Source organism: Coregonus lavaretus (assembly GCF_964263955.1).
Source record: "Coregonus lavaretus genome assembly, contig: HAP1_SCAFFOLD_1193, whole genome shotgun sequence".
NCBI lineage: Eukaryota > Metazoa > Chordata > Actinopteri > Salmoniformes > Salmonidae > Coregonus > Coregonus lavaretus.
In genome coordinates this window covers 137,974-152,765 of record NW_028156820.1, presented here as the reverse complement: position 1 = coordinate 152,765, position 14,792 = coordinate 137,974, and the positions used below count along the sequence as shown (strand labels likewise).

Sequence of the window (14,792 nt, the reverse complement as noted above, 5' to 3'; positions counted from 1 at the left end):
ACCTGTAGTGGAGATCTTGGTCCATTCTCCTTTAAGGACGTCTTCTAGTTTCTCTCTCAGTTCAGACACAGTCTTACTCACATCTCCAAAGTACTGAAGAGGACGGACAACGATGCTGGGTAAGTCTGAAGATACACTGGTACCGGAGAGAGACTGATAACTCTGGAGACAGAGAGAGAGAGAGAGAGAGACTGATAACGAGAGAGCGAGAGACTGATAACGAGAGAGAGAGACAGAGACAGAGCAGAACCAAATGATTGAGAGTTTTAATTTCATATCACATGTATCAAGGCAGTTGAGTTACCTGGAGGAAATGGATGTGATCCTCTGTGTGTGAGAGCTGCTCCAGCTCAGTGCTTCTCTTCCTCAGCTCAGCTATCTCCTGCTCCAGTTGCTCCAGGAGTCCTTCAGCTTGACTCACTTGAGCCTTCTCCTGGGCTCTGATCAGCTCCTTCACCTCAGAGCACCTTCTCTCAATGGAGCGGATCAGCTCGGTAAAGATCTTATCACTGTCCACCACTGCTGCCTGTGCAGAGCGCTGTTAAGAGAGAGAGAGAGAGAGACTTGTCTAACTTTAATGAGCCATCCTCATTACACTAACACCCCCCCTCCTAAAAACACATTGCGTGCCACCACAACCTCCACACAATCACATTATCCAGTACCCAACACAACAGTACAATACACCATCCAGCACCACATTCCAACCGTCCATCCAACCCCTCCTCTCCAGCCGTACAGACAGCCCCCCTGAGCCCCCATACCTCCTGAAACATCTCCACACTGTTGATCATTTTGTACAACTCAAACTCAACCCTAAGGCGTCAACAGTAATGGCATTACCCTGGCAACACAGAAAAAACATGATGAACAGTCTGTCATTGCAGAAAACGGACACCCCTCCCCAACTCCCAGGTCAACCCGAGCCAACCAGCTATTGGTGTCCAGGGCTCCATGTAATACCCTCCACTGGACGACCGCTGACCTTTCCAGCACTGGGAGCTTATAGAGCCCCTCCACCTATACCCTGCCATGCTCTCAGCCCCCACAACCCCCTGCCACTGATGCCCCTTCACTCCCGCTAAGCTCCTGATGTCTCTAACCTTGACACTGAGGGTGTACAGCACCTTACCCCCCACCTCCTCAAACTCCCTCAGGCTCAGAGTGTTAAAAGTCAGTAAGTCCTCCGGACTCTCCTGCCAGTCCCCAGTCTCTGCTGTCACTTGCAGTGGTGGAAACGGTGGTGGCCCCTCCTCAGGCTGCTCCAGCCCCCTCCTCACTGGGTCAGGCAGAGCCTCCTGGACCTCCCCATGACTCTCTCCAGCAGCAATTCAGTCACCTCTGGTCAACAAAAAAGTATTTTTCTAGTAAATTAATTGTCAAATTCATCAACCAGCACAGAGCCACTCTGCCTTCTCGAACAAGTAGCCAAATCAACAAGCCCCGCAAAAAGCTTGTGCCGTCAGCGGCAGCGAGCACTCTGCCTTCTAGCACAAGCGAGGGGGATGTTGAGGTACATTTTCTAACTGCGATGGTTGCATGATTTATTGGTGGGCTGGAATATATGAGATATTAAGATGATGTCATAATGCATGTTTACTAGGGTTGAGGTTAGCACATCTGACTAGTGATTATTTGGCCGGTGTTCAATAAATGCTAGAGTTAATATTTTGTTGCTCTCCCAAAAGCAACACAGGCCTAATACGAGGTATATAGCTAACTGTAAAGTAATGAGTGACCTTTTTAGAAAATCATAGGACATAGTCTTTGGTTGCATGCTATTTTATGCTTGTAGCCTATAACTGATGCTTTGTGGTCTTATGCAGCCATCTATTGGAAATATTTAGCAATTAAAAGTTAGTAATTCACGTAAAGACATTGGTGAGGCAGCTGAGAAATAAAGTGTAGTTTTCTTATTAATTCTGTAGATCAGTCTCAAACCTGCCCCACCTATGAAATGCCAATTGCTGGACTTTCACATAGAGGTTACTAGGTCACACCCAGTTCAAACCACATTTAAAAAATAAAACAAATGTGTTGTTTATCAAGTGTTCTGCCTTGCAATAATACATATAATAAAATGACTAATAAAGGTTACATAGGTTTTATTTAAAAAACAACAATAAATGCTATTTAGTACTATAATGGTATTTACTAACATAAAATTATTACTAAAATAGTTTCTAAACGTGTTCTAGGCTACCCTACCCTAGAATTAGGGTTAGGGGTTAGAGTTAAGGCTAAAATAGGTTATAAGTAGGGTTAGAGTTTCTGTATAGCACTTTGTGACATCTGCTGATGTAAAAAGGACTTTATAAACACATTTGATTGATTGATTGTTAGGTTTAGGGTATTTAAAGCAAAAAAAATGAATAGGTTTATAGCTCTCTTGCTCCTCCCTGTGGCCTTCTGTGGGTACTACATACCTCATTCACGACACTTGCTAGGCTCATTATCTGAGGTAGCAACTGTGTCAGATCTATAAATCAATGAGCTACACCTATCCATTTAGTTTACAACTCAGTGAACCTGCGCAGCATTCGCTCAATTCAATGCCTACCAAATTACAGATTTCGACGCATATCAAATTACCCAGCAGTAATATAGAAACAATAAATTTAATTTAAAATAAAAAGTTATTTCTTAATTGAAACATTTTATTCTGGCTGTTTAAATCGGCCACATCTTGAAAAAGAGGACGGATATGCGTTTTGTTTAGGTTATACAACTTTTTCTGAAAGAAAATATGATTAACTGTGACCAGAAAATGTTTCATGTTTGATTGCTATGCGCCAACCATACGTAGCACTGTGGGTCACCACAACGTGTACCCAGGTGAACAGTGAGTTTGCTCACCTAGTAGTCATAACCTTGTTAATAAAAAGTTACCTGAGGTAAAGCTACAATGTTAATACGGGCTGGTCTCATTACCAACAATAGTGAAGCTGGCATTGTGATGCAGAACAATGGGCTGGGAATAGAACTTTCATTAGGCGAGTTGGTGCCACAGAGCTCAATTCAACTAATAGGAGCTGGCAGGGTGAAACATGCCCTATTATTTCTAAACTACGGCAAGCATCTGGGACATATGGTAATATTATGAAACTGGGCTCCATGGCGGATGCAATGAAGTAGTTTTATCAGAAAAAGGCGTTCAAAATGTATTGTGTCCAGCCTAGTCCTAGCCCCCGCTGCCGGCTGGTCGCGCTTGTCTGCACTAACATTATGCCCTACATCCCCACACTAGAAACACCCAAAACTATCTGTGCTAGCAAACCCTGTGTTCCACCCCTCCCCTGTGTAACCTTGAAGTTTGTTAAGAAACAAACACTTGTCTACGAAAAGAGACATGTTTAACGGATTCCGCTTGCCACCCAGCCGAGAGCACACGAAAACCACTTGCAAAATTACCAAAACGAACCAACTACTTGCGGTCTGTTCGTAAGTAATAAACGGAGGCAGATTAGCCACCACAACTCTTATCGAAAGAGGCGACATCTGCACCAACACACCCCTCACAAAAATCCCACTCACAACAAGACAAACCTTTTTCATTAACACAACCACCGCCTTGTTCATTCTGGATGCAGAATGCAGATGTTCCGCTCCAACCTGTTCGCCGACCATGAGCAAAACTTCCTCCACACCTTTCTCCGGAACGCACCCGAAGCGACAGCGTTTCTTCTCCACTCGGTTGAGGCCATCACGCCGCCCTAACAAACTACCCCTACCCCCCCCTCAACTCTAAACGATAAACAGTGGAAACCAATAAACAAACCCTCCACCATGAGAAAATAAATTCAGAAAATGCGCAAGAACCAAAAGAAAAAAGAATAGTAGCCCTCCTCACGAACCACAAAACTCTCACGCAACCAACTTCTTCTTCTATGATATAATGGCGGTCCACAAACCAACGTTTAAGGTGCATGCCGCCACCTACTGTGCTGGAGTGTGTGGTCAATCACGGTTTCCAACATTTCTAAATCCTCCTACCTACAGTAGGGAAAAAAAGTATTTAGTCAGCCACCAATTGTGCAAGTTCTCCCACTTAAAAAGATGAGAGAGGCCTGTAATTTTCATCATAGGTACACGTCAACTATGACAGACCAAATGAGGAGAAAAAAATCCAGAAAATCACATTGTAGGATTTTTCATGAATTTATTTGCAAATTATGGTGGAAAATAAGTATTTGGTCAATAACAAAAGTTTCTCAATACTTTGTTATATACCCATTGTTGGCAATGACACAGGTCAAACGTTTTCTGTAAGTCTTCACACTGTTGCTGGTATTTTGGCCCATTCCTCCATGCAGATCTCCTCTAGAGCAGTGATGTTTTGGGGCTGTCGCTGGGCAACACAGACTTTCAACTCCCTCCAAAGATTTTCTATGGGGTTGAGATCTGGAGACTGGCTAGGCCACTCCAGGACCTTGAAATGCTTCTTACGAAGCCACTCCTTCGTTGCCCGGGCGGTGTGTTTGGGATCATTGTCATGCTGAAAGACCCAGCCACGTTTCATCTTCAATGCCCTTGCTGATGGAAGTAGGTTTTCACTCAAAATCTCACGATACATGGCCCCATTCATTCTTTCCTTTACACGGATCAGTCGTCCTGGTCCCTTTGCAGAAAAACAGCCCCAAAGCATGATGTTTCCACCCCCATGCTTCACAGTAGGTATGGTGTTCTTTGGATGCAACTCAGCATTCTTTGTCCTCCAAACACGACGAGTTGAGTTTTTACCAAAAAGTTATATTTTGGTTTCATCTGACCATATGACATTCTCCCAATCCTCTTCTGGATCATCCAAATGCACTCTAGCAAACTTCAGACGGGCCTGAACATGTACTGGCTTAAGCAGGGGGACACATCTGGCACTGCAGGAATTGAGTCCCTGGCGGCGTAGTGTGTTACTGATGGTAGGCTTTGTTACTTTGGTCCCAGCTCTCTGCAGGTCATTCACTAGGTCCCCCCGTGTGGTTCTGGGATTTTTGCTCACCGTTCTTGTGATCATTTTGACCCCACGGGGTGAGATCTTGCGTGGAGCCCCAGATCGCGGGAGTTTATCAGTGGTCTTGTATGTCTTCCATTTCCTAATAATTGCTCCCACAGTTGATTACTTCAAACCAAGCTGCTGACCTATTGCAGATTCAATCTTCCCAGCCTGATGCAGGTCTACAATTTTTTTTCTGGTGTCCTTTGACAGCTCTTTGGTCTTGGCCATAGAGGAGTTTGGAGTGTGACTGTTTGAGGTTGTGGACAGGTGTCTTTTATACTGATAACAAGTTCAAACAGGTGCCATTAATACAGGTAACGAGTGGAGGACAGAGGAGCCTCTTAAAGAAGAAGTTACAGGTCTGTGAGAGCCAGAAATCTTGCTTGTTTGTAGGTGACCAAATACTTATTTTCCACCATAATTTGCAAATAAATTCATTAAAAATCCTACAATGTGATTTTCTGGAATTTTCTTTCTCAATTTGTCTGTCATAGTTGACGTGTACCTATGATGAAAATTACAGGCCTCTCTCATCTTTTTAAGTGGGAGAACATGCACAATTGGTGGCTGACTAAATACTTTTTTCCCCCACTGTAACTCAGTACTTCTGAGAAAATAAAGAAGAGCCCTACTAACTTCTAATAGACCCTCCCCCATCCCCAAAATCCCTTCCAACCCCCCCAACCCCATCCAACCTCAATGACCCTACACTTCAATCTTTCCCTCTCTTCAACATACTTACAACAATATAACAACACATGCTCCACCGTTTCATCGACCGTACCCTCCAGACACAAACCATTCACATGCTTGCCAACCAGATGTAATGACGAGTTCAATGTACAATTTTCTAAGCGCAATCGAGTAAACACCACCTCTTCCTTCCTAATCTGACCTTTGAATCTTGGTCCACCGACCTTTCTTTGGAGGGCATATAAATGCCGGCCCTTGTGCTCAGAGTACCATCTCTTCTGCCACACATCTATTAAAATGGCTCTGATCTTACATTTGGCCTCATCTCTACCCAGTGGAACATTAATATCAATTATATCTTGTTTCAAAGCTCTTTTAGCTAACTGGTCTACAATTTCATTCCCTTCCACACCCGAATGTGCTGGGACCCAGCAGAATCTCACTACTACACCCATTCTCTCAATTCTCCATAATAACATTAATACCTCCAATAGCAGGTCACTCCTATTAGATTTACCAGATGATAAACTATTCAATACAGACAGAGAATCTGAGAATACTATAATTCTACCAGGTTGTACGTCCTCCACCCACTGGAGGGCAACTATTATCACCAACAGTTCAACTGAGTATACTGACAGTTCATCTGTTAGTCTTCTACATATCTGCACATCAAATTCAGGAACGTAAACGCCTGCTCCTGTGAGCCCACTATCTGGCTCCTTGGATCCATCTGTGAAAAGCGGTAAAAAAGCATAAAAACTTCTACCAATGTAATTGTCAACCAGTTTCTCTATATCACTGACTTCTGACCAATCTTTCCTTTTCTCTACCAAGGTTAGATCAACAACAGGGTCTGGGAGTAACAATGGAGGAACATCCCCTATCACCACAGAAGGGCCAACCTCCAACTCCCTCAAACCACTCTCATCAGCAAGCTTTCCAACTGTCCAACCAAAACCACTGCCTTGTCTACTAGTATATTCCCAACAGTCATCTAGAACAGTAGCAGTGGGATGCTCAACCTCACAGCCTTTCAACCCAATAAGATAATGATCATTTTTTACGCTGTATATCCAAAGGCATCTCTCCTGCCTCCACCAGTAAGGCACATACAGATGTTGATTTAAATGCACCAATACATATCCTTAAAGCTATATACTGGATTCTGTTTTTGCCTTTGTTCCATAAACTGTACACCCGTATTCAATTGTCGTCCTGATCAGAGCTCTATAAATATCCATCAACGATTGTCTGTCAGCACCCCATTCATAACCAGAGACCCACACAACCAACTACCGTGAAAGTGATGGAATGAGAGAGAGAGACATCGTTACAACACTGTACATAGCCATAATATAACGGTTCTTCTTCTTTGGAGTTTAACAGCGGTTGGCATCCAATATGTTGCATTACCGCCTCCAACTGGACTATAATATCAATCCATTATACTTCGTGATACAAAATGGGAAAAGGGGAAATTATAATGATACAGAAAAAACACCCTTCCAACTAACCCTACACTCATTAAATACCCACTACCCCATTCCACTACTTTGACCCTATCTGCTCCTGCACCATGCCAACGGCCTGGGAGGACGGGACACCACCACTCAACACACCCTGTAACTCTTCTGAAGTCAAATCTTGTATGCCCAAATACTTCTTTGCAGCTGCCACCACAACATCTATTTTCTGTGATTTACGTTCCATTTCTGCGGTATAGTTGATAACCATTGCTATGAACTCTAAGAAGCTAACTTTACTGAAGCATATATCACTCGTTGGCCTATCCCTCTGTGCTGGCACAGATCTACTACTCACAGGGATCCTCTCAGGATCTCTCACCCTTGACCCATCCTCCTCTACTTCCTTCACTGTCTCAGCATACGACACCTTCTGCACTACTCTGACTCTAGCCACCTCAACCTGCCTCTCTCGCACCGGACACCTCCGATCCCCAGTTGACACACAACTTTATCCACCGAAACTACCCAATCCTCTATCCCATGCCCTCCTGCACACTTCCCACATCTTGGAATCTCCCTCCTACAAACTGCTGCAACATGACCATAAACGTTGCACCTGAATCAGCTCAGTGGATTCGGCACAAAGTTCTAACAGGATAACTGATATATCCTACCATGACTTTGTTGGGTAAAGACTCAAAACTCAAAAGGACTGACAGTGACTCCTCTGTTTCACCACGCTCTCCACCGGGTCTGTGTTGCACCAAACGGCGGGTATCACAAACACCAGGAATCTTCAACTTCAATTGCTCCACCTCCACACTTAACGCTACCCCAGAAATCACTCCTTTCAATGGTGCCCTGTTCCTAAGAGCAAAGCAAGAAACAGATCTTGACCCAAGTTGCGTTACACGGAGCGCCCACTCCCTCTGGTTAGAAGAAACACAAACAAATATCACAAGTCCACTACAGGTTACCTTCACTGATTCAACTGCACTCAACTCCTTTCCCACCCACCCTGAAACCACAAATGAATCTGCCAAAAGGTATGGATACACGTTCTCCTACAATGTATCTCCTACTGCACCAGATTCTTCTTTATCATGTCCATTGATGCCAGGCTCTGGTTCTGAGCTCTTCACCACACCTTCTACCTCACTTAACTCTCCCTCATTCATTTCCATTTCACCTCCAGAACTCAGTCTGGCGAATGGCTCACTCTGTTTGCACTTGAGTTATAACATTTGATTTTGATTTTGATTTATTTTTATGTCTCTATTCCTTTGAAACTTTTGTGAGTGTAACGTTTACTGTTATTTTCTGATTTGTTTATTATTTATTTCACTTGCTTTGGTAATGTAACATATGTTTCCAATGCCAATAAAGCCCATTTAATTGAATGGAGAGAGAGAGAGCTCACTGTTAATGTATAGCAGACATGAGTCGCTCATGGTTACTCATGGTTATGTGAAGAGGTAGAGCCGCTTGCGACTTTAAATCAGTCAGAACAATAGGGAATGTCCTTTTGGTCAAGATGATGGTTTCTCCCGCAGTAGACCCGGGTTCATAACCAGTCAGTTACATTAAGCAGTCTATTCTCTGAAAGGGGTCCAGACAGCCTGTTCCCAACAGTGGGATTGGATAGGGGCCCCTCTCTCTCTCTCTCTGACTGGAGGAGAGAAGTGAAATGATGCCTCTCCTCTGGTCAACAATACTCACCTTGAGAAACTCCACAGCCTGTTGGAGCTCCTTCAGCTCCTTCTCTCTCTCCTGGAATCTCTGCTGGACCTTCTGCTGACTCATCCCCAGCTGCCTCTGTGGAGAATCACTCTTCAATGAGCTATCAAGCTTTATTTGTCCAGTAGATCAATAGTATAGTAATGTGACATAGGGCACATAGAGAGGAAGGTCTAAAATCTTGAGGAAGTTCCTTTACCATATGACATTTTCTATGTTGCTATGTTAATGATTATAGTGTTTATGGTAGGCGTACATGTATCAAGGGGTTGAGACTGAACTTTGAACTCCTAAAAGGGCATTCGGAATGACAATAGTGTTTGACATCAGAAAATGGTGATGCATTTGGATCAAACTCAATATACTCAAGGTTTGTGTTCATATTAGTTCTGCTGAGGATCAATTTCATTTGATTTCTCTCATATTCAAACAGACTTAGTTCCTACTGTATCTTTAATTCTTTGTTTATCAGACAGTCACCAACAAGTAGTTCTGGTCTTACCTGTTTCTCAGTCCTCTCTGGTGCAGCTGACACTGTATCATGGCCTTTATGTTCATCCATTGTACACAGCAGACAGATACACTGTTGATCGGTACGACAGTAAACCTCCAGCAGTTTGTCATGATGAGAGCAGATCTTCTCCTGTAGTTGTGCGGTGGCTTTGACCAGCTTGTGCTTCTTGAATGCAGGATATTCATAGTGAGGTTGGAGGTGAGTCTCACAGTAAGAGGCCAGACACACCAGACAGGACATGAGGGCTTTCTGCTTTCTGGTCCCAGTGCAGACATCACACGCCACATCTCCAGGTCCAGCATAGCACAGAGCAGGAGGGGGAGCAGCCTGGAGTCCTGTCTTCTTCAGTTTCTCCACCATCTCAGCCAACATGGTATTTTTCCTCAGATTAGGCCTTGGAGTGAAGGTCTCTCTGCACTGAGGACAGCTATAGACCCCTTTCAGAACATCCTGATCCCAGCAGTCCTCAATACAGCTCCTACAGTAACTGTGTCCACAGGCAGTAGTGACCGGCTCCTTCAGTAGATCCAGACAGACAGAACAACAGAACTGGTCCTGGTCCAGCAGAACTCCCTGCTGGGCCATTTGGATGGTTGTTCACTCTCACACAGACAGACGACACAGAGACTCAGATCAGTTTCGTTTCCACAGAAGTGAGTTTTTGGGAGGGCGAGGACTTTCTGGATCTGCCAGATAGGTGAGGTTAGAGGGAGGGAGGGAGGGATAGAGAGAGAACTGCTTTCAACGTGGAGAGGGAGACAAATATTTTAGTTTCTAGGTTAGGGCCCTTCATTTGGAATAAATCTAACAAATATGAGTTGTTAGAATATATAAAGGGTAACAGTTCCTATGAACTACATATTATAATTATTATAATAAGCTGGGGGGGGGGGGGGGGTTTGATATTGATACAATATACTGTAGTTTAAATGAATACTCAATCAATCAATCAATTTTATTTTATATAGCCCTTCTTACATCAGCTAATATCTCGAAGTGCTGTACAGAAACCCAGCCTAAAACCCCAAACAGCTAGTAATGCAGGTGTAGAAGCACGGTGGCTAGGAAAAACTCCCTAGAAAGGCAAAACCTAGGAAGAAACCTAGAGAGGAACCAGGCTATGAGGGGTGGCCAGTCCTCTTCTGGCTGTGCCGGGTGGAGATTATAACAGAACCATGCCAAGATGTTCAAAAATGTTCATAAGTGACAAGCATGGTCAAATAATAATCAGGAATAAATCTCAGTTGGCTTTTCATAGCCGATCATTAGAGTTTAAAACAGCAGGTCTGGGACAGGTAGGGGTTCCATAACCGCAGGCAGAACAGTTTAAACTGGAATAGCAGCAAGGCCAGGCGGACTGGGGACAGCAAGGAGTCACCACGGCCGGTAGTCCCGACGTATGGTCCTAGGGCTCAGGTCTCTCAGTTGGCTTTTCATAGCCGATCATTTAGAGTTGAAAACAGCAGGTCTGGGACAGGTAGGGGTTTCGTAGCCGCAGGCAGAACAGTTGAAACTGGAATAGCAGCAAGGCCAGGCGGACTGGGGACAGCAAGGTGTCATCATGCCCGGTAGTCCTGACGTATGGTCCTAGGGCTCAGGTTCTCAGAGAGAAAGAGAGAACGAGAGAATTAGAGAGAGCATACTTAAATTCACACAGGACACTGGATAAGACAGGAGAAGTACTCCAGGTATAACCAACTAACCCCAGCCCCCCGACACAAACTACTGCAGCATAAATACTGGAGGCTGAGACAGGAGCGGTCCGGAGACACTGTGGCCCCATCCGAAGAAACCCCCGGACAGGGCCAAACAGGAAGGATATAACCCCACCCACTCCGCCAAAGCACAGCCCCCGCACCACTAGAGGGATATCCCCAACCACCAACTTACAATCCTGAGACAAGGCCGAGTATAGCCCACAGAGGTCTCCACCACAGCACAAACCAAGGGGGGGGCGCCAACCCAGACAGGAAGATCACGTCAGTAACTCAACCCACTCAAGTGACGCACCCCTCCCAGGGACGGTATGAAAGAGCACCAGCAAGCCAGTGACTCAGCCCCTGCAACAGGGTTAGAGGCAGAGAACCCCAGTGGAGAGGGGAACCGGCCCGGCAGAGACAGCAAGGGCTGTTCGTTGCTCCAGCCTTTCCGTTCACCTTCACACTCCTGGGCCAGACTACACTCAATCATATGACCTACTGAAGAGATAAGTCTTCAGTAAAGACTTAAAGGTTGAGACCGAGTCTGCGTCTCTCACATGGGTAGGCAGACTGTTCCATAAAAATGGAGATCTATAGGAGAAAGCCCTGCCTCCCGCTGTTTGCTTAGAAATTCTAGGGACAATTAGGAGGCCTGCGTCTTGTGACCGTAGCGTACGTATTGGTATGTACGGCAGGACCAACTCGGAAAGATAGGTAGGAGCAAGCCCATGTAACGCTTTATAGGTTAACAGTAAAACCTTGAAATCAGCCCTTGCCTTAACAGGAAGCCAGTGTAGGGAAGCTAGCACTGGAGTAATATGATCAAATTTCTTGGTTCTAGTCAGGATTCTAGCAGCCGTATTTAGCACTAACTGAAGTTTATTTAGTGCTTTATCCGGGTAGCCGGAAAATAGAGCATTGCAGTAGTCTAATCTAGAAGTAACAAATGCATGGATTAATTTTTCTGCATCATTTTTGGACAGAAAATTTCTGATTTTTGCAATGTTACGTAGATGGAAAAAAGCTGTCCTTGAAACAGTCTTGATATGTTCGTCAAAAGAGAGATCAGGGTCAAGAGTAACGCCTAGGTCCTTCACAGTTTTATTTGAGACGACTTTACAACCATCAAGATGAATTGTCAGATTTAACAGAAGATCTCTTTGTTTCTTGGGACCTAGAACAAGCATCTCTGTTTTGTCCGAGTTTAAAAGTAAAAAGTTTTTAGCCATCCACTTCCTTATGTCTGAAACACAGGCTTCTAGCGAGGGCAATTTTGGGGCTTCACCATGCTTCATTGAAATGTACAGCTGTGTGTCATCCGCATAGCAGTGAAAGTTAACATTATGTTTTCGAATAACATCCCCAAGAGGTAAAATATATAGTGAAAACAATAGTGGTCCTAAAACGGAACCTTGAGGAACACCGAAATGTACAGTTGATTTGTCGGAGGACAGACCATTCACAGAGACAAACTGATATCTTTCCGACAGGTAGGATCTAAACCAGGCCAGAACTTGTCCGTGTAGACCAATTTGGGTTTCCAGTCTCTCCAAAAGAATGTGGTGATCGATGGTGTCAAAGGCAGCACTAAGGTCTAGTAGCACGAGGACAGATGCAGAGCCTCGGTCTGACGCCATTAAAAGGTCATTTACCACCTTCACAAGTGCAGTCTCAGTGCTATGATGGGGTCTAAAACCAGACTGAAGCATTTCGTATACATTGTTTGTCTTCAGAAAGGCAGTGAGTTGCTGCGCAACAGCTTTTTCTAAAATTTTTGAGAGGAATGGAAGATTCGATATAGGCCGATAGTTTTTTATATTTTCCGGGTCAAGGTTTGGCTTTTTCAAGAGAGGCTTTATCACTGCCACTTTTAGTGAGTTTGGTACACATCCGGTGGATAGAGAGCTGTTTATTATGTTCAACATAGGAGGGCCAAGCACAGGAAGCAGCTCCTTCAGCAGTTTAGTAGGAATAGGATCCAGTATGCAGCTTGAAGGTTTAGAGGCCATGATTATTTTCATAATTGTGTCAAGAGATATAGTACTAAAACACTTAAGTGTCTCTCCCGATCCCAGGCCCTCGCAGAGCTGTGCAGATCCAGGACAGCTAAGCCCTGGAGGAATACGCAGATTCAAAGAGGAGTCCGTAATTTGCTTTCTAATGGTCATGATCTTTTCCTCAAAGAAGTTCATGAATTTATCACTGCTGAAGTGAAAACCATCCTCTCTTGGGGAATGCTGCTTTTTAGTTAGCTTTGCAACAGTATCAAAAAGAAATTTTGGATTGTTCTTATTTTCCTCGATTAATTTGGAAAAGTAGGATGATCGAGCAGCAGTGAGGGCTCTTCGGTACTGCACGGTACTGTCTTTCCAAGCTAGTCGGAAGACTTCCAGTTTGGTGTGGCGCCATTTCCGTTCCAATTTCCTGGAAGCTTGCTTCAAAGCTCGGGTATTTTCTGTATACCAGGGAGCTAGTTTCTTATGACAAATGTTTTTCGTTTTTAGGGGTGCAACTGCATCTAGGGTATTGCGCAAGGTTAAATTGAGTTCCTCAGTTAAGTGGTTAACTGATTTTTGTCCTCTGACGTCCTTGGGTAGGCAGAAGGAGTCTGGAAGGGCATCAATGAATTTTTGTGTTGTCTGAGAATTTATAGCACGACTTTTGATGCTCCTTGGTTGGGGTCTGAGCAGATTATTTGTTGCGATTGCAAACGTAATAAAATGGTGGTCCGATAGTCCAGGATTTTGTGGAAAAACATTAAGATCTACAACATTTATTCCATGGGACAAAACTAGGTCCAGAGTATGACTGTGGCAGTGAGTAGGTCCAGAGACATGTTGGACAAAACCCACTGAGTCGATAATGGCTCCGAAAGACTTTTGGAGTGGGTCTGTGGACTTCTCCATGTGAATATTAAAATCACCAAAAATTAGAATATGATCTGCTATGACTACAAGGTCTGATAGGAATTCAGGAAACTCAGAGAGGAACGCTGTATATGGCCCAGGAGGCCTGTAAACAGTAGCTATAAAAAGTGATTGAGTAGGCTGCATAGATTTCATGACTAGAAGCTCGAAAGATGAAAACGTCATTTTTTTTTTTGTAAATTGAAATTTGCTATCGTAAATGTTAGCAACACCTCCGCCTTTGCGGGATGCACGGGGAATATGGTCACTAGTGTAACCAGGAGGTGAGGCCTCATTTAACACAGCAAATTCATCAGGCTTAAGCCATGTTTCAGTCAGGCCAATCACATCAAGATTATGATCAGTGATTAGTTCATTGACTATGACTGCCTTTGAAGTGAGGGATCTAACATTAAGTAACCCTATTTTGAGATGTGAGGTATCACGATCTCTTTCAATAATGGCAGGAATGGAGGAGGTCTTTATCCTAATAAGATTGCTAGGGTGAACACCACCATGTTTAGTTTTGCCCAACCTAGGTCGAGGCACAGACACAGTCTCAATGGGTATGGCTGAGCTGACTACACTGACTATGCTATTGGCAGACTCCACTAAGCTGGCAGGTTGGCTAACAGCCTGCTGCCTGGCCTGCACCCTATTTCACTGTGGGGCTAGAGGAGTTAGAGCCCTATCTATGTTGGTAGATAAGAGGAGAGCACCCCTCCAGTTAGGATGGAGTCCGTCACTCCTCAGCAGGTCAGGCTTGATCCTGTTTGTGGG

The 14,792-nt window shown here is 44.3% G+C and overlaps 1 protein-coding gene across 1 annotated transcript; it reads right to left on the bottom strand.

Moving 5' to 3' along the window:
- Nucleotides 1–246: 246 nt before the first annotated feature.
- On the bottom strand, nucleotides 247–9,991 carry LOC311119667 (E3 ubiquitin-protein ligase TRIM47-like; the record flags this gene model as incomplete). Its single annotated transcript, XM_084194336.1, has 3 exons — nucleotides 247–538; nucleotides 8,875–8,970; nucleotides 9,395–9,991. The coding sequence occupies 3 exons, from the start codon at nucleotides 9,989–9,991 to the stop codon at nucleotides 287–289; spliced, it is 945 nt and encodes a 314-aa protein (XP_084050462.1). The 3' UTR covers nucleotides 247–286.
- Nucleotides 9,992–14,792: the final 4,801 nt, after the last annotated feature.